Raw genomic sequence first — 24,206 nt, 5'->3', positions numbered from 1 at the left:
ACACCTCCTCACCTCTTTAGTGTTTTTTTTAAAATTTCGAATTTTTTAACATTTGTTTTTATATTTGCTTAAATTTTTGTTTTGATTTTTTTTTTGAAATTGAAAACAAAAACAAAAAATTATTTGTAAGGCACATTTGTAAATTTTCAGTTTCTGGGCAGGACATTGTTTCTTGCGATTGTCTCCGCAAGTTCTTTTGTTCATATGATATAAATACATCTCCCTGTCAGTTTGCCACATTTCATCTATCAGGTTTACAAAAAACCCAGAAACATATCTTCCCATATAAATAGGGTTTGTCCAAAATCTGCACCTGAAATTTTTTAAGTTATCTTTATCGATGATGTCTATTTATAATGGCTCTCATTAGCAATAATTTTTTGTTGAGGATCGCAATTTTAAAATAATTGAAATTGTCAGTTGTTTCAGATAGAAGAAAATTCATAGTGTTAACAACGTTCCCCCACCTATTATTTGAAATTTGAAATATAAGAATAGAAGGTCAACGCTTAACAATTTGGTGTTAGGCACTAAAAAGGGTAAGGGGTGTCAAGAAAAGGCACTCAGTGGGAACTAAACTTCAATGCTCATACACAATAAAAAACAAACAAGAAAACAATGAAATTTTTAGACAAACATGAAAGCCTTATTTACAGTTTATTAGGGGTTGTTAAGGAAATGATGTTGCAAAAGTGCTAGCTATGCAGATCAAGACAGAATGGGTAGTGCAGGCTGTTAAGAAAATGAAGATTGGGAACGCTGCAGAGTACCAGGTGTTGTTGCAGAGATGGTAAAAGTGTCTGGATATACTGGAGTTGAGCTAATTACAAGTCTTGTTAATCAGATTATAAAGGATGGTGTTATCCCGAGAGAATGGCATTCAAGTGTAATAGTGAATTGTTTCAAGGGCAAGGGTGATGCATTAAAAGAGGTAACTATAGAGGATTAAAGTTGGTTGATCAAGTAATAAAAGTTATTAAAGAGTGATTGATAAGTTACTTAGAGAAAGAATTGATATAGATAAGATGCAATTTGGTTTTGTTTCAGGAGGGGGCACTACAGATGCAATATTTTTTCTAAGACAGCTTCAGGAAAAGCATTTAGAAAACAGAAAAAATCTCCATTTTTTCTTTATAGATTTAGAGAAAGCTTTTGATAGAGTACCACATAAATTTTTTTGATAGGCTATGAGAAAATTCGGTGTGCAAGATGGTACAATCTATGTACAGTAATGCTAGAAGTCGTGTCAGGATTAACAATTCACTTAGTGATGAATTTTGGTGTAAAACAGAGTTCTGTACTTAGCCCTTTATTGTTCCTTTTCGTCTTAGAAGTGCTGTTGATGAAGTTCAGGACAGGTTGTCTATGGGAGTGAGTTAGTGTATGCATATAATTTGGTTCTCATACAGGAGTTGATGGAAGAATCAGTTGAAAAGTGGAAGAAAGGACTAGAAGAAAAAGGGTGAATGCAGCAAAGTCTAAAGTCATGATTAGTAGCATTGAAACCAAGGTTGACCTTGTAGTTAAAAAGTGGCCTTGGGGAGTTTGCAGAAAAGGGGTTGGTAGCATCGCAATTTTTTGTCAGACTTCTAAGCATTGGATACATAAGAAGTGCAGTAGTATTGGAGGAAGGCTAAGAACTGCTATTCAGTTTGTATAACTGGAATCTAACTTTATCCGCTTGACAAACTGTGTATGTGATGGTCATAGTGGATATCGTCACATACACTTCGTATTATTATTATATAAGATGTTAACAATGTACTTTATTCTTTTGGTCTAACCGTCATGATAAGGTTTGGTGTGCATATGCTGGTTCTTTGTTTGTAGGACATTGTAATATCGTTGATCTTGTTGAACATTACAATGAGTTTGTAAAGCAAATGAAGTTAGATTCTAGTTATTTGCTGAAACGAGGTGGTTGTCAATGAAATGCTTAGAACAATGGGTGAATTTGAAAGAATATTTTTTGAACTTTTTTCCAAATAAAAGAACTTTAAGTCTGAGGTTTCTCGCGCTCAGAGATATGCACACATAGGCAGGACTTAAGAAAAAAAAAATCCTAATCGTGGCAACAGACTTTCATATTCATCATTCTCAACTTAACGTCTGTTTTCCATGATAGCATGGGTTTGACGGGGTATACTAATAACCCTTTTCCAATCTGATCTAGACTGTTAGATCTAAACTCAAATTCTTTTGGATCAAGTCTGTCCTTGTTACCTCTCTTATTATTACATTTTTTCAGTCCACCTCTGGGCTTTGCCCAAGAAACTGTACACTTTCTTACCAATTACACTCCTCCATTTTTTCCCAAGGAGATTTCCCAGAGTGTCCCAACCAACTCAATCTTCTTATCTCTATAACATCTTTAATGCTGTGGACACTTAGCCTGCTTCTTAGCTCCTTTGAACTGTCTCTTAGACACCCGTAACACATTCACCTAACCATTCTTATATCATTCCTTTCTAACGATCAAGATTTTCTTGCTTCACTGCCCATGTCTCATGACCATACAACATCCCACTTCTTCCAAAGGCCTTATAGAACTGAGCCTTTACCTCAATTGATAAGACTCAGCTGGTAAACAAAGGAAGTTACTCTCTTAATTTTTTCCAAGCAGAACCTATCTTGCAAGTAACACTTCTTCCGGCATCACCTTCACTACCTAACTTAATCACCTAAGTAACTGACGTCTATAAAGAAAAAATAGAGATTTTTTCTGTTTTCTAAATACTTTTCCTGAAGCTGTCTTAGTAAAAATATTGCATCTGTAGTGCCCCCTCCTGAAACAAAACCAAGTTGCATTTTATCTATATCAATTCTTTCTCTAAGTAACTTATCAATCACTCTTTAATAACTTTTATTACTTGATCAACCAACTTTAATCCTCTATAGTTACCTCTTTTAATGCATCACCCTTGCCCTTGAAACAATTCACTATTACACTTGACTGCCATTCACTCGGGATAACACCATACTTTTTTTAATCTGATTAACAAGACTTGTAATTAGCTCAACTCCAGTATATCCAGACACTTTTACCATCTCTGCAACAACACCTGGTACTATGCAGCGTTTCCAATCTTCATTTTCTTAATAGCCTCCACTACCCATTCTGTCTTGATCTGCATAGCTAGCACTTTTACATCATCATTTCCTTAACTACCCCTAAAAAACTGTAAATAAGGCTTTCATGTTTGTCTAAAAATTTCATTGTTTCCTTGTTTGTTTTTTATTGTGTATGAGCATTGAAGTTTAGTTCCCACTGAGTGCCTTTTATTTACACACCTTACCCTTTTTAGTGCCTAATGCAGCAAACTGAAGTAAAGATTGTTATTTCAAACACAGAATGTGAATAGATCTTTATTCTTAATTATGGCATAAAGCCGTACATCTAAACCTAAAAGATATAATGAACATAATGACAATCTTGCCACTACATTCTCTCTCCATAAAACAAAATCATAAAGTATGTTCAACAAAAGAAACTGCAACACGCAGGAACACAATGTAAGAATGCTTTTAAAGACAATGTCGTCAAACATTTGAAAGTGTCATTTGGCATACTGTTATATTTGTTCTAATTAACCAAAACTTAACGGTATTCCAACTGTTCTCTACCGGATAGTATATGTAGCAGGTTTTCAGCTGAAGTAGTGCCTTTCGTAAGACAGTCAGCAATCTGATCACTTGACTTTGTAAGAATGAGTTCCCTGATTTCTCCTTTTTCGACCATCTCACGAAGTGCACAAATATCAATATACAATCGTTTATCTTCTATGACGTTGGTATTTTTTACTGCTTCCACAAGCGATTTATTGTTTGATATACAGATAATTGGTATATCAACTAAAAAAATCTCTTTAATTAGGGCTCTGATCAACATAGCATGTTCTGCACCTTCGAAGAAAGCCATGGTTTCCGCACCCATGGCGCTTTTAACTACACGTTTTAACTTGTGAGATCTCCAAATAAGTGGCGCAATTTTGCTTTCACCATGCAGTAGCAGAACAATTTCACCTTGTGAGCCGCCATTAATTAAATTTCCATGTGATGCATCACTGAAAAGTATGAGTGATGATACTTTAACATCTCCAGTAATTGAAATAACAATCTTTACTTCAGTTTGCTGCAGATGTTTCAGCTGCTTGTTAGCTCTACGAGCATCAGCAACTGTTCCATGTCTTATGGGAGTGCTTAAATCATGGGCAACGTAAGCAGCATCAGGTCTAGTTTGTTTTGCTGCCCATTGAATTTGACCAACTAAGGCTTTTAAGTGAGGTGCTTCATATTTTGTGGAATTGTAGACGTACTATTGGTCAAATTAATTGGTGGAATGTTACTAATGTAATTATGCTGATGAATAATTACTGCACCACACTCTTGTTCAATTTCTAATCCCAAAAAGTTAAACGACTTTAAGTTCTCTTTACTAAGTGAGAATGTCTTACGTAAATGTGCAATAACAGTGTCATGAAACAAATCACTTCCAACAAAGAAGCAATCGTCAACATAATAGCAAATTACACCTTTGAGTGAAGTTTCTTTTCTCTAGAAAATAATGCATTGTCAAAAATGTTTCTTGTAGCTCCAACTTTATCGAATTCGTTAGATAATGTCTCATACCAAGCGCGTGAAGCGTCGCACAAGCCATAAACAGGTGTTTTTAGTTTCCACAACTTGTCTGTGTTAGCTTCTGGTGGCGAGAGAAGATGTACGGCTCTATGAATCTTGGCACCTTGAAAAAACGCAGCTTTAATATCAAGACTGTGAATTCTCCATCCATGGGTTCCACCAATATTACACACAAGATGAAAGTTCTCCTTGTTTACAGTTGGCGAGTCTGTTCGTATACCAATAGTGTCCTCCTTAAAACCTCAAGCCACTAATCGTGCTTTAATTTCTGTTTTACCATTATGACTTTTCTCAGTTATCACCCAACGGGTTGTGATTATGTCTTGCCCTTTGTCTTCAACTTCATCATAAACATTGTAATCACGCCATTTAGTTAATTCTTTGTGTTGAGCTTCACTAACATCACATGACGTTTCTACATTATATACTGACTCTGTGTTTACCTTTTCCCAATCCAAAATGTTTTTAAAGTAAATTGATTTCATGGCTTTGGTTTTAACATCTTTGACATTCAACCAATTCTTATATGCTCCAACTCCAGAATTTCCTACTTTACCAGTACGACTAACAACCATAAATTCAGCAAGTTTATTAGTATCAGGAACAATAAACCTAACCCTGTCCCAGACTTTTGGAAGGGTCACTGTCAATGACTGTTCATTACAAGGTGTGTTAGAAACTTCTTGCTCAATGCTTGATTAATATGTTGTTCCAACCTGAGCATGGGAAATAGCAGGGATCTTATTTGTATTGCATGATCACTAGGAATGTCATCAAGTACAACTTCTGACGATGTGTTGATATCAAAATCGTTTACTCTTTCAAGCAACCCATTCGCCACGCTGTTTGAAATCTCATCAACGCAATCTTTTTCTTTGGTTGTAGTTTTCTTCACTTGAGGGTTTCCACTTGTGCTTTCCTGACAACTACGGTGTCCCTTCACTGATTGCAAGTGACAAGGACTTACTCGAAAAGTTCCTCCATGTTTAAGGACTACACCAGGTCCTCTCCACTCTATCTCTCCACGTCGCTTATAGTACACCAATTCACCATTGTAAAAATCTTTGCTGGTAGATGTCCATGTTTGATGACTGAGTGCTGTTTTAATTCTCCTTGAAGATTCACTTTCAATGAATGCTCTGTGAGCAGCATGCAGGGCATTCAGATGATTCGTAATTAATTGACTGGGTGTAACTGTTCGGAGAGCAGGAGGCTTGGCTGTAAGCACAGATGGGAGATTTGGATTCCGTCCAAATACAAGCTGATTGGGACTGAATCCACGGTTATTATGCAACGCATTCTTGACACAAGTGGCCCATGTAAGTGCATTTTTAACAGAACAACTAGTGTTGTCAACAATTTTCAAAATCATATTTTCCAGGATGGCATTATGACGCTCACATGCACCATTTGACCATGGAGCTTCTGCTGCTGTTGTATACACTCTTGTGTTTAACAGTTCTGCTACATCTCTTAAGAGCTCATTGTTGAACTCCCCTCCGTTGTCGGAAAAAATTGAGTTTGGTGTGCCAAAAAAAGCAACCCTGAGGATTGCGTCTACGATAATTTCCTTATTCTTGGATTTGATAATTGTTGATGAACTGTACACATCAACACATCAATCATATGAAGTATGGTTAAATCTTTATGATTAATTGTCAGGAATTTTAGGTCCATGGCAAGGTATTTATTGACATATGACGCCATTGGTAGTGAGACAATTGGCCTTGATCGAGCCTTCATATATCTACTGCATGTGTCACAAGAGTTTGTAGCATTGTCAATTTGCTGAAATAACTCTTTATCTACAAGATTTGCATCTTGGAGAAGAGTTTTCAGTTTGCTGCTGTCTATAGGATGTCCAAACTGTTTGTGAAGCTTTGTAGCTATTTTGCATTTTTCTTCAGGTGATTTTACAGTGAGATCGTTGACTGAATATAACTCTGGTGGCATTTTCACCCTGAGATATTTTGTTAACAGCAACTTGCTTAGGTGTAAGAGGTATACAGTAATGGCCATTTGACGTGTGTTGTAAAGGAATGTCTCTTCCAAACATAGTGACTTTATCATTAACAAAATCAAGTTGGCTATTAGCTGCTTTCAGGCTCTTTTTTGATAACAATAATGGCAATTCACAATCGACAACATCAGTAAGAATATGGGCTTGCATTCCAACCATATAACAGGGATATTAACTTGTTTAACTGAGGGGAAGCTTCCACCTGGCCCAAATTTAAAGGACTTGTTACTCTTACTTTCTGCTAAAGCTGTCCCTTCTGGAAAAGTGTCTATGTAACAGTCAAGCCAATTTTTACCACAAACTGTCGATGAACATCCTGAGTCTAGTAAAGCACAATTCAAAGACTCAGACACGACTTGCTTCATAAAGCATTGTTCCACACCCTTTGCAAAAACTGCACATGTACTTCATCCTGTCCTTTGCTTCCTTTATTCTTATCAGGACAGTCATTCATGAAATGCATTATAGATTTGCAATGGTGACATTACAATGGATGTCCATCAGGACCGTTAGAATTGTACTGGCTTCTTTTAGCACTGAAATATTTACCACCTCTGCCACGTCCACGAGTGTTCCAATTGTTAAAACGTCGTTTGTCAAACTTTTGACCATATAATACTTCTTGCTCAACACCAATATCATTACTGTCTGTACTACTGTCTGTACTACTTTGAGCACATTGATCATAAATGGCTTTTATCTGTTTTTTCATAGAGTCGTATGTGAGGGAAAGAACCATAGCACGTGTTAGTTCACGTGTAGCTTTCGGTAAATCTGCATTTTTTAGTAATTGATATGCAAGAATAGCAGTTGGTAACTCAATTTTAAAACTCAAGTTTTTGATTCAGCTGTTCAAATTCATTTACATAATCACCAATCGACATTGTCCTGGAACAGTGAAAGGTCTCAAATTTTTCGTAAGCATTGAACATTGCTTGATCTTCAGTAATGCCATAAAGTTCTTTTAATTTATTAACAAGTTTATTTAAACCATCTTCTTCATTCAATTTTTCTTTCGCTAAGGCTGAACATGCCTGACATACTTTTGAATTTAAACTCAAATAAACAACTGGCCCTTGTTTCTTCTTTGGAAGTTCTGTAACTACTTCCCATAATTCCAGATCATGTATTCATGCATCAAAATTGCCATCTTCAGAAAGTTGGGGCAATCCATACTTTAGTGCCATCGTGATTGTTCCAGTTGCCATCTTCTTAACTAGCCTCTGCTACCAGAATGTGAATAGATATTTATTCTTAATTATGGCATAAAGCAAACATCTAAACCTAAAAGATATAATGAACATATGACACCTAACACCAAATTGTTAAGCGTTGACCTTCTATTCTTATATTTCAAATTTCAAATAATAGGTGGGGGAACGTTGTTAACTCTATGAATTTTCTTTTATCTGAAACAACTGACAATTTCAATTATTTTAAAATTGCAATCCTTAACAAAAAATTATTGCCAATAAGAGCCATTATAAATAGACATCATCGCTAAAGATAACTTAAAAAATTTCAGGTGCAGATTTTGGACAAACCCTATTTATATGGGAAGATATGTTTCTGGGTTTTTTGTAAACCTGATAGATGAAATGTGGCAAAACTGACAGGGAGATGTATTTATATCATATGAACAAAAGAACTTGCGGAGACAATCGCAAGAAAAAATGTCCTGCGCAGAAACTGAAAATTTACAAATGTGCCTTACAAAAATTTTTTTTGTTTTTGTTTTCAATTTCAAAAAAACATTCAAAACAAACATTCAAAACAAAAATTAAAGCAAATATAAAAACGAATGTTAAAAAATTCGAAATTTTAAAAAAACACAGGTGAGGAGTGTTAATCTGTAGCACATCTAATGACGTTGGCGGCATTGAATATCAATCTAATGAAACCGAATATATTACCTTTAAAAAATTTGAAGCATTGTTAAACATTTTAACTACAATTTTGCTTTATTTTTGCTCAACTATTTTTTAAATTAAAGTTGTATCATCTCTTATTACCTTAAGCCGAAAAAATTTACAACTTAAAAAAACAATAGCATTACGAAGAAGTAATAATTATCTAAAAGAATTTCTTTATTTTCTTTTTTATTTGTTTTCCCCTGTTGGTTTCCTTGATTATGCAATAAATTAATCATTCAAACATAAAAACAAAGTAAAAATTATAGAAATTTAAAGGTCCATTTAAGTCTCCTAAGAAATAATTGACAATTTAGACCATGACATTTTTTTTTGCTGGTAATGAGTTTAAGCTAAAATGTTCTTTTAAAAGAAATTTGTTTTGTTCAACTTATATGTTTGACCTATTCATTCAACTGTAAAAATTGTTAAAGTTTCTTTCGAATGAATTGGTGTGTTTCATTTGATCTTTATGTTTAAAATTTAGCTATATGTATTAAGATAGCAGAAGAAGAATCTGTGCTGACGTAGGGTACAATGATATTATAAATGACGTTATGAAAAATTTCCAAGTACACTGTGGTGTATGTTATGAATTGAATACACTCACTAGGTTTGTCTAAACATCAATGACGAGTACATTGTTTGTAGTGAGATAATGGTTCAATTTTTTATGTCTTTGTGAAATTCAGTTTGGAAGACAAGTTCTTTGATGTCGCCAATATTTTCTTTGAAGTTGCCGAAAAAAAGTATGTCTTATTTGTTAAACTTTATGACGTTCAGCGCGACGTCAATAACACTACTTTAACGTCAATATCCTATATTAAATTAATGAAGCCATTACAGTGAGCCTAAAACTTTGAGGCCAAATAACATGGAAACGAAGTGGTGACGTCAATGTTTTTTCACTGCGCTGGTAACTAAGGACCACCTGGGACCAATTTGGGTAAGTTTCCCAAACCTGGGTCCCCGAATCCGTTTCGGAATGGATGGGTTGATGACGTCATCAAAAAACGTTTTAACCTCAATATCTCTGCAACCGTTTGTCAAAAGTACATAATCCACTGAAAATACTAAATCACAAGGGCAATAATATTTTCATAAATTCTCATCCCTTTTAATTTTCAGTAAAATATTATGTCAAATGAGCTAAGAATAAAAGAACACAAATGTAATTTAATGTAATTTTATTATTGCATATTTTTTTATCTCACTTACTTCATGATAATTGTGAGTTAAACTTCTTTTTCTTGGTTAAGCAGACAATTTCACGGTTAATTAACAATCCCTTCCCTCAAAAAAAACCTTACCTGGTCCCATGTTAGAGCAGGCACAAAAATAACAGGGTTAGAGAAAATTTCACAAGCATATCATTTTTAATCTCCATTGTTAGGTTTTCATTCACACTATTGTAACTGTTAAAATAATCCCATGAATGGTCTGCCACATAATCTAGAACAACTTAAATTTTCATTGCTGAATGCAACACATTAGGCAGAGGTAGAAAAAAGCCCTTCCTAAAAATAACATACACAATAACAAAGAATTTAAACTTACAAGCAGCTCCAACTCCAACAACAACAGAGGCAATATACAATGTAGACACAAACGGCTGGATGATTGCACCAATATACAAACTAAAAAAAAAATCTATATTTGGACAAGAGGCAATGTGAGCATGATTTTGTAATCCTCGATTTTTAATGGGAGAAAAACAAAATTTATTTATGCACACCTCACTGAAAAGAAAATTGTGATGCTCTCTAGGAAAATCGACCCCTTCTATTTTAATTCATATTTTCGAAACAATAGGAATTTCGTATTTTCAAAAATACGAATTGCGTATTTAGAAATACGCATTTTTTTTTTAAAAACCGTATTTCTAAAAATACGCTGTAGATTTAAAATACAAAGAAATAAAAGAAGTAATGTTTGGTTAGGGTTCGTCTCATTTTTGATATGAATGGAAAGTTGTTGTATTCCCTACTAAAATGATGAGAAAACGTCTCTGCGAAGTCTCAAAGTTGCCGTATTTCTTTCTAAAATGACAAAAAAACGTCCTTGCAAAGCTTCAAAATTGTTGTATTTCACTCTAAAATGATGAGAAAACGTCCCTGCGAAGCTTTAAAGTTGCCGTATCCCATTCTAACATGACAAGAAAACGTGCCTGTGAAGCTTTAAAGTTGCCGTATTCCATTCTAAAATGAAGAGAAAACGTCCCTGTGAAGTCTCAAAGTTGCCGTATTTCATTCTAAAATGATGAGAAAACGTTCCTCATTGAGCCAATTAAAAATCTGTTAAAAACAAACTTGTAAAATTGAGTAATTGTTCTATTCAATTTATTCAACCACTCACTTGATACACGTAACATTTCTAAAAATATGAAATTTTATTTTTAAAATTAGAACTTTGTATGTTCTATATTTAAAAGTAGAATTTCGTATTTTTCAAAAATACGCAATACGAACTTCGTATTTTTAAAATTAGAATTCTGTAGTTTTAAAAATACGAAAATTCGTAATTCGTATTTTCAAAAATACGCGTATTTTAAAATACGAAATCCGTATTTTTCAATAAGAAATTTCCATATTTCGTATTTTTAAATACGGAAAGAGAGCATCACAATTAACAAACCTAACAAATGATAAAAAGGCCCTGGTTTATTTTACTCTTTTTGTTACTAAACTTTTAGATAAACTTATTTTGCTTCACCATGACAGCACCCCCTCTTGTAGAGAGCTTCCATAAATTTGTAATATAGTAGAGAGTACGCAAAATAAAAACACAACGAAAAAGAATTTTAACATACCGTATTTTCCAGTATATAACCCGCGGGTTATAAGTTGATTTTTAGGGGTTCCACAGTTGGTGCGGGTTATATTGTGGTGCAGGTTATGTCATAAGTTTTATATTTTCTGTCATTTATTTTGAAATTTAAAGTTTATACATTCAATGAAGAAAATATTACCAACGGGATAAAATGGGTACATTAATATAACTGCATGCGCGATCTACGTAATCTTACTTCAACTACGTGATTTAATTTTTTTTACATAGTGATTGCTTTAACTTTCTATTGCTTGCCATTGCTAATATTACGAGCTCTCCCTGAAACACAATTCTGGAGATCATTTTTCTTTTGTGTTGAATGTAATTCTAATCTATTTATATCTTTGCAATCACATTAAGCATATTGAAATGATTTGCTTTTGGTAATAGAGCAATATAGCAGGTATCATTTTTAGGTTTCATTGACACGTATTTCACAACCTAGTGCACAGGACTTAATTATTAATTCCTGTTAAAATTTTTGAAAAATATTAAATTTAAAGTATAGATAATAATTTTCTTTTTTTATCTTCGCTACCTTCGAGTAACAGGTGGCAACTGAAAATATCAAAAGTAAATATAATATACAATTAATAAGAGACACGCAACTATCTCCTCCTCATTGCCGCCATTCATTTTATTATGCACACTGTAATTGCTGAGATATAAATAGATAACAAAATTCTATAAACATTAGAAAAACACATTCCGTACATCGCTGTTACAGACAATCCGTGATAATTATTATGTTGTTTATTTTTATGCCAAAAAAAATTAAATATACATAAAAAACAGAGATTTTACTTTAGTTTTATAACCTGATAGAATGGTTTTTTATTTGTTTGTTTGTTTATTCGCAGGAAGCAAGAGTTATTATTGGCTAAAACTAATGTCTACAAATAAAAAGAAAACAGTAATGTCTGATTTAGTACTCTCCCAATTAGCAGAAGATCGACTTGTCAAATTAATTTTAATTCATTATTATATCGGCAATCGGAGACAAGGAAGTTAAGACTAAGAGATTTGCTAGTTCAGACACTCGGTTCTCGTGTTTGGTGTTCACCACTCCGGCATGAAAAAACAGAACACACACACATGTTTATAAAATGATTAGGGTAAGTAAATATTGAATTTTTTTCTTAACATGATGCGGGTTATGCAAAGGTGCGGGTTAGTAAAACACATTGATTGAAATTTTATGTGGGTTATACGAAGGTGCAGGTTACCGTATCACCATCAATATAAATTAAAATTTCTGTATAATAAACTTTCTTTCCAAACTGACATACAAATTTCACATGCTTTTGCCATACTAAGAAAATATAAAGCTTACGCATAGCACAATCCACCAAAAAACATGGCTACTCGAGGTCCAAATAAATTAACAATTGGAGGAGCAACAAAATTGGCCAATGAAAAAACAGTATAGATAATCGAAAGACTAAAACATAAAACAGTATAAAATTATATAAAACTACATTTCAAACTTGAAAAGTAATGCTATTCACTTTTTATTGCTCTAAAACTCGTTAATTTTATTAAAGATTGCAGCATGTGTACAATACATCATTTACAATGGATAAAACTTAACCTGTCTTTGGCTGTGGCCAGGCAAGCTAAAAACAAAAATGAAACACAAACCATCGCATTCCACATACATACCTAATATAGCCTTTGTCTAAAAGTGAAGAAAAAAATCTTTTAGAAACAGAATATGTAATATCAATGTCACATGTCACATGTTTAAATATCATTTAAGACAGGGGACACTAAAATGTGTTAAACTTTTAGCATATAATTAGTTTTGAATGACGTAAATAAACAAAGGAACATTAGAAAATAACTTTCATGAAAATGATTTTCATCAGTGAAATTGTTGTAATGTAGGTTCAAAAATAATTTTAATTGAAACCAATAAAAATTGTTTTTTCTATTGCAACCTAAAAATTCAAAAAAAAAAAGATGTTCCAACACTGATTCATGCCATAGTTGTATTATAATAATACGTATTTTCTAATTAAATCTTAGGATTTTTACGCAACGCTGAAATGAGACGGGTACCTAAAAGAAGCAGGTACATTTCCGAAAATATTTATTGCGCTAAATAAAAGGAAACAAGATGTTTTTTACAAGATAAAACATTTAAAAACAGTTCTCAAAAAGTAAAAATTCTTAATGAACAGTTGATAAGAATAAAAAAAGAGGGAAGGAAGAAGATTACCAGAGTGATTTGCCACACTGACGAGCAAGACAGAAAAGGGTGTTCATTATGATTGAATTTAAAACAGACTTTATAGGGGTGTAGAAATCAGAATTAGGGAAAAACAGCAACAACCAATAATATTGAAAATTATTTTATAAGTAGTATTGGTAATAAAACAATAGAAGTGACTATAGTATTGGCAACCCATTTTTTAAGCAACGTTAATTATTTTTTAAGTATTGATAAATTACTAGCCAGTATCAGTAATGCCAATATTATTACCAACATTTCCCTTACGATTATATTTGTATTACTAATACAGTAATACAATTACTGATATCGATAGATTAGTAAATTAGTATTGGTAATAACAGTTTTTCTACAGTTAGTGAATGTGAATTTTGCCATATCACTTTTCAATTAGCACAATTTTATTAAAATTGAGAAAAAGCATATTCATTGTAAGGGAGGAGGGTGTTTTGACAAGCATATTCTACCTTGTTTTTTCACATGTATTTTAATAATATTGTTTAGTTTCGACATATTAGATTTTAATTAGAACATTTTTTCCCAACAATGAGGATAAATGTCATAATAATCTGGACGGAGGACGACAAGCATGTTTTACCTTTCATTTTTTATGTAAAGTTTATCAATGATGGCATTAAAGCTCTAACTTTTTATAGCCTTGTGATTTGTCATATGTTTCTATTTTAAAATGAAATTTACGGCGCCAGTAAGTTACAAAGTTTAATTAATGACTTTACTTACACTTTTTCATACCATGGGTTCAAATTCCTGGCTGTGAACTTTCTTGGAACTTGCTTTTGGCATGTTCCTTATGCCAAAACAATAGCCCCTATGCGGTGTAAGGGGTAAAGGAAATTTGTTCTTACTTTTGCTTCTCAAAATTAATTTTTTTAAGATAGCACCCGCAGAATTATTGACCTAAAAGCTTAAGAAATGACCTGTGGCTCTGTTATGATATAACATATGAATATATATGAACATATTAAATATATTTGGAGAAAGATATTCCTCACCTTCTAGGTCTTAAGCTCACTAGTGCTTATTTTTACACATTGTTGAGCATAAAAATACAAGAATTATATTACCATTCATGATAGCATTAACAGCAGCAAAGAAAGAACCAATTGTTTAAACTGTTTTTCTGCGTAAAGTGACAATATTCCACTGGCTCTAACAGCATACTTACTTTGAAATGGACTGTGTCCATCTTTATCTTTAATACTGTTTAACACAGATGTCTAAAAAGAAGATATTAAGAATTGTTAAATGTAAACTGGATCCGTAAAGTAATATTCATTTGCTGTTTTTCAACTAAGAATGTATGTATGTAGCCAAAAAATCGATCAGTAAATAAACAAAATATCATTGAATAATATAGACATTATCATGTAATAAACAAGTAAGTTATTCTAGGCTATGTTTTGACAGCTATAGCTGTCATCGACGGGCTTTTTATTAAATGAGGAGATAATTAGAGGATCAAAAACAACCAGTCAGATCACAGGTTTTTAAAGTAATTAATTTTTTCACGGGCCTGGATAGAAGCAATAGATTTATTGAAATCTTTCCTTTCTTTAAAATTCACTTTATGTTCATTTGTTGTCATCACATCATCCTAATTCTGAATTCCTCTGCAACAATTATGTCATTATTACCTTCTGCCAAGTCTACATGAGTTCAAAAGGATGATCAATGATTACCAGTAATATTCTATATCACTGATAGGGCCAGAAATTTTTACTGATATCTCTCTGATATTGTCAATAATTGCTGGTATATTTTAAGCAATATCATTAGCAATCTCCCAAAAAGAGCACATATTGTTAATCTTTAAGAAATTTACTTCAATATCATGAAATTGACATTAAAATCATTTTATTTTCTCCTCCCTTTCTCCATTTCAAAATATATATAAATATATATAAAAAAGTAGTAATAACTCCAACCCTGTGCATGGTTTCAGAATTTTTAATGATGCTGGTAGGTTTTTGTTGCATCGCCCTGAAAATAACCAAACGTTTTTTGGTGCCATTATGGGTAACATGCAAAATATTCCTTAACAGGCAGAACTGCCACAAGAAGTGCAGATAAATGTCATACTATGTCTATCAATTTTGAAGATGTTTCTTTAGCTAGGCATAGACATGCATGCCATGTTGCATCTTTACGTCACTGAGAAACTGTTCATCAAATTACCAATAGACGTCCTAATGTTGATATTAGACAGGCAACTTTTCGTAATATAGAATGTAACGAACAAGCTGCCGATAGACGTATTTAGAAAGTTGAAACACAAGATGTGGCATGGCAAGCAGAAAATGAGCAGGCTGTAAACAGACGTGCTCAGGACATTGAAAGACAGGCTGCTGCACAACAACCACAGAATTTTGAACAGGTTAAAATAAAAGAAGAGCAAATGCACAAAGAAATCTGCTGTCTGTGCTTGCAGAAATTCACCACAAACATAGCACATCAATATGTGTTGCCTTATTTTTATTATTTAGGTGCTATGTAGAAAGAGTGTGAGTATTAACAAGTTTTAAAGTTTCAAAATGAAAATTGTTTTAAATGTTGTCACAAGGGTGAAGTTGCATTAGATAATTTATCTTCTAACACTGACCAGCTAAGTCAATTGTTAACAAATACTGCGCTGTTGAGGCTAGAAACTTTCAGGCAAATATACAAAGGTAGTGAAATATTTCACTGTGTTGGAAGCCGTAACCCTCCAGAATGTCAAACCCCTGTCTTTCAGCTGTATATTTATGGAGCAGGTGGGGCACTTAAAGGAAAACTAATGATTAATAACAAGTTGTGCTTACAAAATGTTAATTATAATGTAAATATAAACTCAGTTAATTTTTTTAAATTTGTGAGCTTTGGTTCTCAAGCACTTTTAACTGAAAAATGTGAAATTTCTGACAACAATAAATGTCACTATTTTTGAAGATGATCTATGATTGTTTAATGGTCTACCAAAGGCAAAATGCAACCAGTCTGATTGTAGCATAGAATTTTCAAATCATAGTTAGATTGCTTTTATTCTACGGTTCCTGATGAGCCACTAATACCAAATTATGTTCACTTTCAAAAGGCCAACACAAACAGCATCATTGACATGATGAGCATTAGACTCACCAAGTTGGAAGCGTGAAGATCGAACAAAATCTACTTCAAACTATTCAAACTACTAACAACATATGGCGTTCTTAGTGATTTGATGCTTATAGAATGAAATACAGCATTGTTTACACTTTACACTAACGTTTTTAAAACTAAATGAAGCATATTACAATAAAATGAAGGTGGTCACTTGAACAGTGTGTTTCACTTGAATTTGAGTAAAAATATCTTTACTTTAATTAGATCTAATGTGCTTAATTACACTGATGTGGTCTAATTATAGTATGGAACATTTTTTGCTAAAGACCCCATAACTTAGCAATTAAATTTTGTGAGTAAACATATAGGGCAAGTTTAATCAAAAAATTATATTGCAAACCAAGTTGCTGATTCTAAGTTATTGCGTCATTGGAAAAAAATTAAGAGGCCTGGGACAAGCAAACAAGTTAAATAAAATTATGTTAATCAATTCACCTTTATAATATATATATATGCTTTGATAAATTTTAAATGCACATCCCTTAATTTGCTATTCGTTAAATATAACATCATAATTTATGCAGCATAATTAAACTGAAATTCTTTAAATCTGAATATCTTGAGAACGGAAAAGCTATCCACACCTCCAAGAAGACTTGTAAATTCAGCAGGAAAGAAAGATGCTTTGTTATGTTTATATATCTTGTTCGTATTGTTTTTTGAATGTCCCCTGTTGTGTTCAAATTAATAAATATGATTAAAAGATGAGTTGTGTTTACCAAGTTCCAAATATGAACACACATCCTGATAGGATGTGTCTTCTTATGTTACTACTGTTCGAATGTTCTTGATTGTATGCACTGCAAGGTGCCTTACACTTTACACTCATTTTGTGACAGGCTGTAATGCTTCTGGTTAATGAAGGTGCAAATGATTGCAAATAATTTTACGCCGTAAAAATTATACGCCGTAAAAAGTGCGGAGTTTTCGGGCAAGTTCGGTGTTTTAAAAAAAAATTCAGGTATTTGCCCAAAAAAACCCGCAAAGTCCCGAACAATGCCCGAAAGAAAAAAAAATTCACTATAAATGACTTTTGAAGAATTATTTAAAAAAGTATAAAAATTAAAATGAACTAACTATATGGTAGATAAGTTCTTAAAAGAACTGCTATTTACGGTTTTGATAAGATTTACTTGATAAATAACTTATATATATACTTTCTTACCTCCTTTCTCTTCAAGCGCGTTCTTTCAATTGTCATCCACCATGTTTATGTTACAAGGTGTTGCATTTCTGGAATGTTTCGGGCGAGTTCGGGCGTGCTCGGTAAAGTGCAGGCGGTTTCGGCAGACAACCGTCAATATAATTCGAAAAGTGGCCCGAACTCGCCCTTGTATATGCGGGCGTTTGCTGCTTATCGGCACCCTCTTGTGCCGATAAGTTGCATACGCAGTAAAAGGTTCGGGCGAGTTCGGTGTTTTAAAAAAAAATCAAGTATTTGTCCGAAAAAAACCCTGCACAGACTTGAACAACGCCTGACAGAGAAAAGAAAAACAGACACTAATGATTCAAAAAACTATAAAAATTAAAATAAACTTACTATGTGGTAGCGAAGTTCTTAAAAGAACTGTTTTCGATAGTTTATAATAAGATTTACTTGATAAATAACTTTAACTTTAATAACTCCTTTATCTTCAAGCACCTTCTTCCAACTATCGTCCGTATGGCATGTCACAAGGAATTGCATTTTGGTAATATTCCGCAAATGCCCTTAGCTATATATGTGGGTATTTGTGGCTTACCGGCATCCTCTTGTTCAGTCAATGATAATGTTTTTTGTGGAGTTCAATTAGGCGTTTAATATCCCAAAAATTTCGATCAAAAAATAGGGTCGGTCGGGTGACTCTAACACCAAATATGAAAGGAACTGTATATTCGTACGCACTTTAAGATAGATAGATAGATAGATAGATGTGCATATTTTACATGGCTAGCCTCACAAATATCGAGGGATATACCCTGTCTATTATTTCCAGGAGGGGCCATGGCTTAGATGGAGAGTCCTAGAGATTTTAATGCTCATTTTGAGCTACGCAGACCCAATTAGTAGGGCCCACGCTCTACTAGACAACTCCCGGCAACATCCAACGGCCCACACAGTGTGCCATCTCCCCAATTTCCCTCACATGGCTTGGGTTAACCCGAGGCTATGGTAACATTTACTCGCCCATGTTGAATCGCCGTCAAGAGGAATCGAACCCCGGTCTCCCGCACAGAGTACGAAAGCTATAACCACTTACGGCGCCACGACATAAAGTGCGTATTAATAGTGCGTAGCGCTATTCATACGTAGAAAAAAGGAAAAAGAATCCTAACCCTAACCCTAACCCTAACCCTAAAGCACTTTACGTACGAATAGCGGATGAACATATACATACGCAAAAATGGGTAAAACTGTGTACAAATATACACTACGAATATGAAATGTCTGGACAGCCCTGGCTAAGTCAAAAAATTTTTTCACTCTATCGGTTATTTATTTTACCTGTACATTTCCACTTGTTTGAAAGGCTGTAAATATAAGCATGAAACAAACTCCATGCATAACAACATTGTACATTTTGATATCACAACCGTTCGCCATCTTGATTTCTTCTTGTCGTGATCATCACATGACTGAAGCCTTATATAAAGTGAGAATGATGTACAACCAAAAATAGATTTGATTTGATTTTCCAACTTTCTGCCAACCTCGTTCCCAGGGCACTTTGCCTTGTTGATAAAGCTGATAGCGGGGAAAAGGCCCTGGAACAAGCTGGTCACATGATCGCTTATAATTTATGATAATTATACCCAAAATATAATTTATGCATGATTGTCTTTCGCAGCAGTAACAACAAACATGGCAGCTGGGCTGTTAGTCTCCAGCTTTAAAAAATTGACTCAACATTAAAAAAGATTAGGGATTGTGATATTATTTATATATATAGCTAGTTATTATTATTATATGTAACATAAGACACCAGGAATAGATAGAAATTTAAGTTTTTAGTTGCATGTAAAATACAGGCAAATGTTAACTACCTTTACTGATTTGTTGTAGCAGACCACGATGCAAATGTCACTAGATTTACTGATTTGTTGACGTTGTAGCAGATTGGACATAAAGGTAGCTAGCTACCTTTTCGCTAAAGTAATGCAATAAGTAATAAGCCTTTTTTCCCTTCTGTATATGAAACAGCCTACTATGTTTAAACTACTTTATGTTGAGTGTACAAAGGAATATAGTAATTATATTGTTGTTTTTTTTTTTTTTTGCTTTAGTTTAGCTAGCTACATATTGCTAAGTTAGTAGTGATAACAGTGCAAATGTTTCAAGTCAGTTTTGGAGTTATTTTTATCAATGTCATCATCACATTGTAATGGCTGAAGTTGTTAATACACCCTTGCGTATAGAAGACATAGAAAGCAGGAATTTCTTGCTTGATTCCTTTTTATCATCAGAAAAAGTTGCCAAAGTGGTGCACGGCAATTTGATGTAGTGTGATCCCTTTTCTGTCTAATTAAATAATTATCTAAACTTCTAAGCAAGTCACAGTGATGGCGTTTAATGTTTTGGTAGTTATGGTTTTTCCCAGCAAAATTACGGCAACCTGGTGTTTACTTTTGACTTGATTGCTCGACCCTGGAATCCTAATCCGAAACCGGGATTTTTTGAAAATGTTGGAATAAGCGAGACAACGGTGTCTTAGCAATTTTGAAGCTAGCTAAAGTTTGGCAGAGCACGAGGTAAGGGAAAAACAGTAAACTACTTTATTTTGCTGGGATTTTAATATTATTTTTTTGCTATAAGATCACCCTTGGTTTTAAGAAATTGTTTTATAGCTTGTAAAACTTTAAACGTGGCTAATTGTTATCTTTTTAATCTTTTTTCTTCTGTTTTGTATTTTTCTGTAAAGAGTAGCTATTTTTTGGTCCTACAGTTTTGCATTTTGCATCGTGTTTTGTAGCTAAGTCACTTAATACTTCTTTTTTATATTTAGTTAAGACTTTGGATTCATATTAAATGCAATGGTCTCAATGCTGATGATTATATATCTCTCCAAAACTCTGATGAACTTTGGTTCTGCTGTAAATGTATCAACAAAATTCTCCCCTTTGGCTCAACAACTCCCCCCTTAGTTTATGACAAGAGTCTTTCCTCTATGGAAATGAAAAGGTTTCTCTCCCAGCTCAACTCTATTGAAATCAACGAGGTCCCCCATCCTGAAACCATGGGTGGTGTCAACTGCAAATATTACGATCCAATTGAATTCTCTGCCCTTCAAGTTAATTCTGATAAATTCTCCCTTTTTCATATGAATATCGCCTCTCTGTCTAAACATATTGATGAACTAAAGATTCTGTTAGGTCAACTTGGGCATGACTTCAGTGTTATTGGTATCACTGAGACCAAATTCCAGACTAAAATCCCACCTATTAACTGCGATCTATCGGGTTATTCCTTCACGCACACACCTACTGAAGGTGAAAAGGGTGGTGCTCTTTTGTACATCCCTAATCACTTGCAATTTATTGAACGTCCCGACCTGGATACTCTTGCATATAAAAGCAAGGAGCTTGAATCTAAATTCATTGAAATTATACGGGCCAAAGATAGAAACATGATTGTTGGATGCATCTACAGACATCCCTCGATGTCTGTTGATGAGTTCAACAATCATTTTTTATTGCCTCTTCTTGAGAAAGCGTCTTCAGATAACAAGTCTATCTTCCTCCTTGGAGACTTTAATATTGACCTTCTAAAGTCTGAAACAGTCAAAGAAGTGTCCGATTACATCGATATTACTTCGCAATTTAACTTACTCCCGCATATAATTCTTCCCACAAGAGTTACTGAAGTTTCTAGCACGATTATTGATAATATTTATTTTAGTTCAGCCAAGTGGGACACTGTGTCTGGTAATATTATAAGTTCAATATCTGACCATTTCCCTCAGTTCTTAGTCTTAAAAAACTTGTCTGCAATCAATCCTTTGCACACCTCTGATGATATATTTGTTCATGATTGGAAGAAATTTCATCACAATGACTTTCTCACCGAACTTCACAATAAAAATTGGGATGATATCCTACAATTGAATGTAGATGATCCCAACTTATCGTTTAACAATTTTTACAATTGTATCAACAGTCTATTGGTCAATCATGCTCCTCTAAAAAAAACATGCAACAAAAAAAGAAAAAAAAAATCCAATCCTTGGATTGGGGTCGTCTACAAATTTCGTATGATATTTTATACGAATATATACGAATTTAATTGCTTTTAATTCGTATAAAAATCGTATACAATTCGTATAGTGTTAAATAGTTATACGATTTTTAAAAAATCTAATACGAATTTTATACGATTTTCATACGAATTGTCATACGAATTATATTCTCTTTTATACGATTTTCATACGAATTGTCATACGAATTATATTCTCTTTCATACGAATTGTCATTCGAATTATATTCTCTTTTATACGAATTTTCATACGAATTATATTTCGTTTTTACACTTTTAAAATGCGATCTAACAAAAACACTTCTATCGCCATTTTTCGTTTTTCAACTTTTAACATGCGATCTAAAAAAACATTTCTATCGCCGTTTTTCGTTTTAAAACTTTTGAAAATGCGATCTAAAAAACACTTCTATCGCCGTGTTTCGTTTTTAAACTTTTTAAAATGCGATCTAAAAAAACATTTCTATCGCCGTTTTTCGTTTTTCAACTTTTAACATGCGATCTAAAAAAACATTTCTATCGCCGTTTTTCGTTTTTCAACTTTTAACGTGCGATCTAAAAAAAAAACATTTCTATCGCCGTTTTTCGTTTTAAAACTTTTGAAAATGCGATCTAAAAAAACATTTCTATCGCCGTTTTTCGTTTTTAAACTTTTTAAATGCGATCTAAAAAAATATTTCTATCGCCGTTTTTCGTTTTTCAACTTTTAACATGCGATCTAAAAAAACATTTCTATCGCCGTTTTTCGTTTTTAAACTTTTGAAAATGCGATCTAAAAAAAACATTTCTATCGCCGTTTTTCGTTTTTCAACTTTTAACATGCGATCTAAAAAACATTTCTATCGCCGTTTTTCGTTTTTAAACTTTTGAAAATGCGATCTAAAAAAAACATTTCTATCGCCGTTTTTCGTTTTTCAACTTTTAACATGCGATCTAAAAAAAACATTTCTATCGCCGTTTTTCGTTTTAAAACTTTTAAAATGCGATCTAAAAAAACATTTCTATCGCCGTTTTTCGTTTTTAAACTTTTAAAATGCGATCTAAAAAATATTTTATTTTGAAACTCATATACGAATTTAATACAATGTCAAACGATTTTCTTTTTTTTAAAACCATACGCATCTAATTAAAATCTCATACGAATTTTTTGTTAAACTCGTACGAATTTAACTCATACGAATTTAATTTAAACACATACGAATTTAATTTAAAACTCATACGAATTTAATTTAAAACTCATACGAATTTAATTTAAAACTCATACGAATTTTATACGAATTTAAAAAAATTTCATACGAATTTAATTACTGTATGGCAAAAGAAAATTCGTATAGCATATACGAATTTTTTTTATACGAATTGCTACGAATTTTGTAGATGACCCCACTAATGGTATCCTTACCTCAATAATCAAAAGAGACCATCTGCATAAATGCTTTTTAAGAGAGAAAGATCCACTTTTAAAGTCTTCCTTGCTAGAGAGTTTTAAAAAGTACCGCAACAAAATTGTATCTCTATGTAGAATGAGTAAGAGTAATTTCCTCAATAAATATTTTAGCAATAACCAAAAAAATATTGGCAATATTTGGAAAGGGGTTAAAAATATTATTTCTGTTCGTTCTTCTGTTTCTGCTTCTCCCACCTGTATGAACATTAATAACTCTGTTGTAACTGATCCAGTGACAATTGCTAATTCTTTTAATGATTACTTTGCTTCAATTGCAGATAACATCAGAATGAATATCCCGTTCACTCGAAAACATTTCTCCTCTTTTCTAAAAAATTCTACTTCTAATTCGATGTTTCTTTCACCAACTGATGATTTAGAAGTTCTGCATTGCATTTCTTCCCTTGACCCTGGTAAATCTTCTGGGCCATTCAGTATTCCTGCCCATATTTTAACTCTTGTTAAATCTGAATTATCTATACCACTTTCAAAACTTATTAATTTGTCTTTCACAACTGGTATTTTTCCTACAAACCTAAAAACTGCCAAGACCATCCCTATTTATAAAAAAGGGTCCAAATTAGAATTAACAAATTACCGACCTATATCCTTACTCTCAAATATTGATAAAATATATGAAAAAATCATATACAAACGAGTGTATGGTTTTCTCGAAGCAAACAACGCCCTCTACAAGCATCAATTTGGCTTTAGGAAAAATTACTCGACTTCTCAAACAC

The 24,206-nt window shown here is 33.1% G+C and overlaps 2 protein-coding genes across 2 annotated transcripts in view; one reads left to right on the top strand and one right to left on the bottom strand.

Moving 5' to 3' along the window:
- LOC130648418 (UNC93-like protein MFSD11) overlaps positions 1-19,434 on the bottom strand; it is a 66,393-nt gene extending 46,959 nt beyond the window's left edge. The window contains exons 1-5 of the mRNA XM_057454470.1: positions 19,275-19,434; positions 14,817-14,868; positions 13,060-13,075; positions 12,731-12,838; positions 10,126-10,205 (exon numbers count right to left, since the gene is read on the bottom strand). Coding sequence (XP_057310453.1) covers positions 10,126-10,205; positions 12,731-12,838; positions 13,060-13,075; positions 14,817-14,868; positions 19,275-19,373 — 355 coding nt within the window. The 5' untranslated portion in view covers positions 19,374-19,434. The remainder of the gene's footprint in view (positions 1-10,125; positions 10,206-12,730; positions 12,839-13,059; positions 13,076-14,816; positions 14,869-19,274) is intronic.
- A 187-nt stretch (positions 19,435-19,621) lies between these two features.
- LOC130648827 (uncharacterized) lies at positions 19,622-22,839 on the top strand. The gene is made up of 2 exons (XM_057454930.1): positions 19,622-20,518; positions 20,773-22,839. The coding sequence occupies exon 2, from the start codon at positions 20,935-20,937 to the stop codon at positions 22,057-22,059; it is 1,125 nt and encodes a 374-aa protein (XP_057310913.1). The 5' UTR covers positions 19,622-20,518; positions 20,773-20,934; the 3' UTR covers positions 22,060-22,839.
- Positions 22,840-24,206: the final 1,367 nt, after the last annotated feature.

The sequence above is a fragment of the Hydractinia symbiolongicarpus genome, chromosome 7 (genome assembly GCF_029227915.1).
Source record: "Hydractinia symbiolongicarpus strain clone_291-10 chromosome 7, HSymV2.1, whole genome shotgun sequence".
Lineage (NCBI taxonomy): Eukaryota > Metazoa > Cnidaria > Hydrozoa > Anthoathecata > Hydractiniidae > Hydractinia > Hydractinia symbiolongicarpus.
Note: the sequence above shows the minus strand (reverse complement) of the source record. Positions and strands in the feature narration are given on the sequence as shown.

Bases quoted from the DNA above. Each gene is read 5' to 3' on its own strand.
- LOC130648827 (XM_057454930.1), top strand. From the start codon at position 20,935: ATGGAAATGAAAAGGTTTCTCTCCCAGCTCAACTCTATTGAAATCAAC.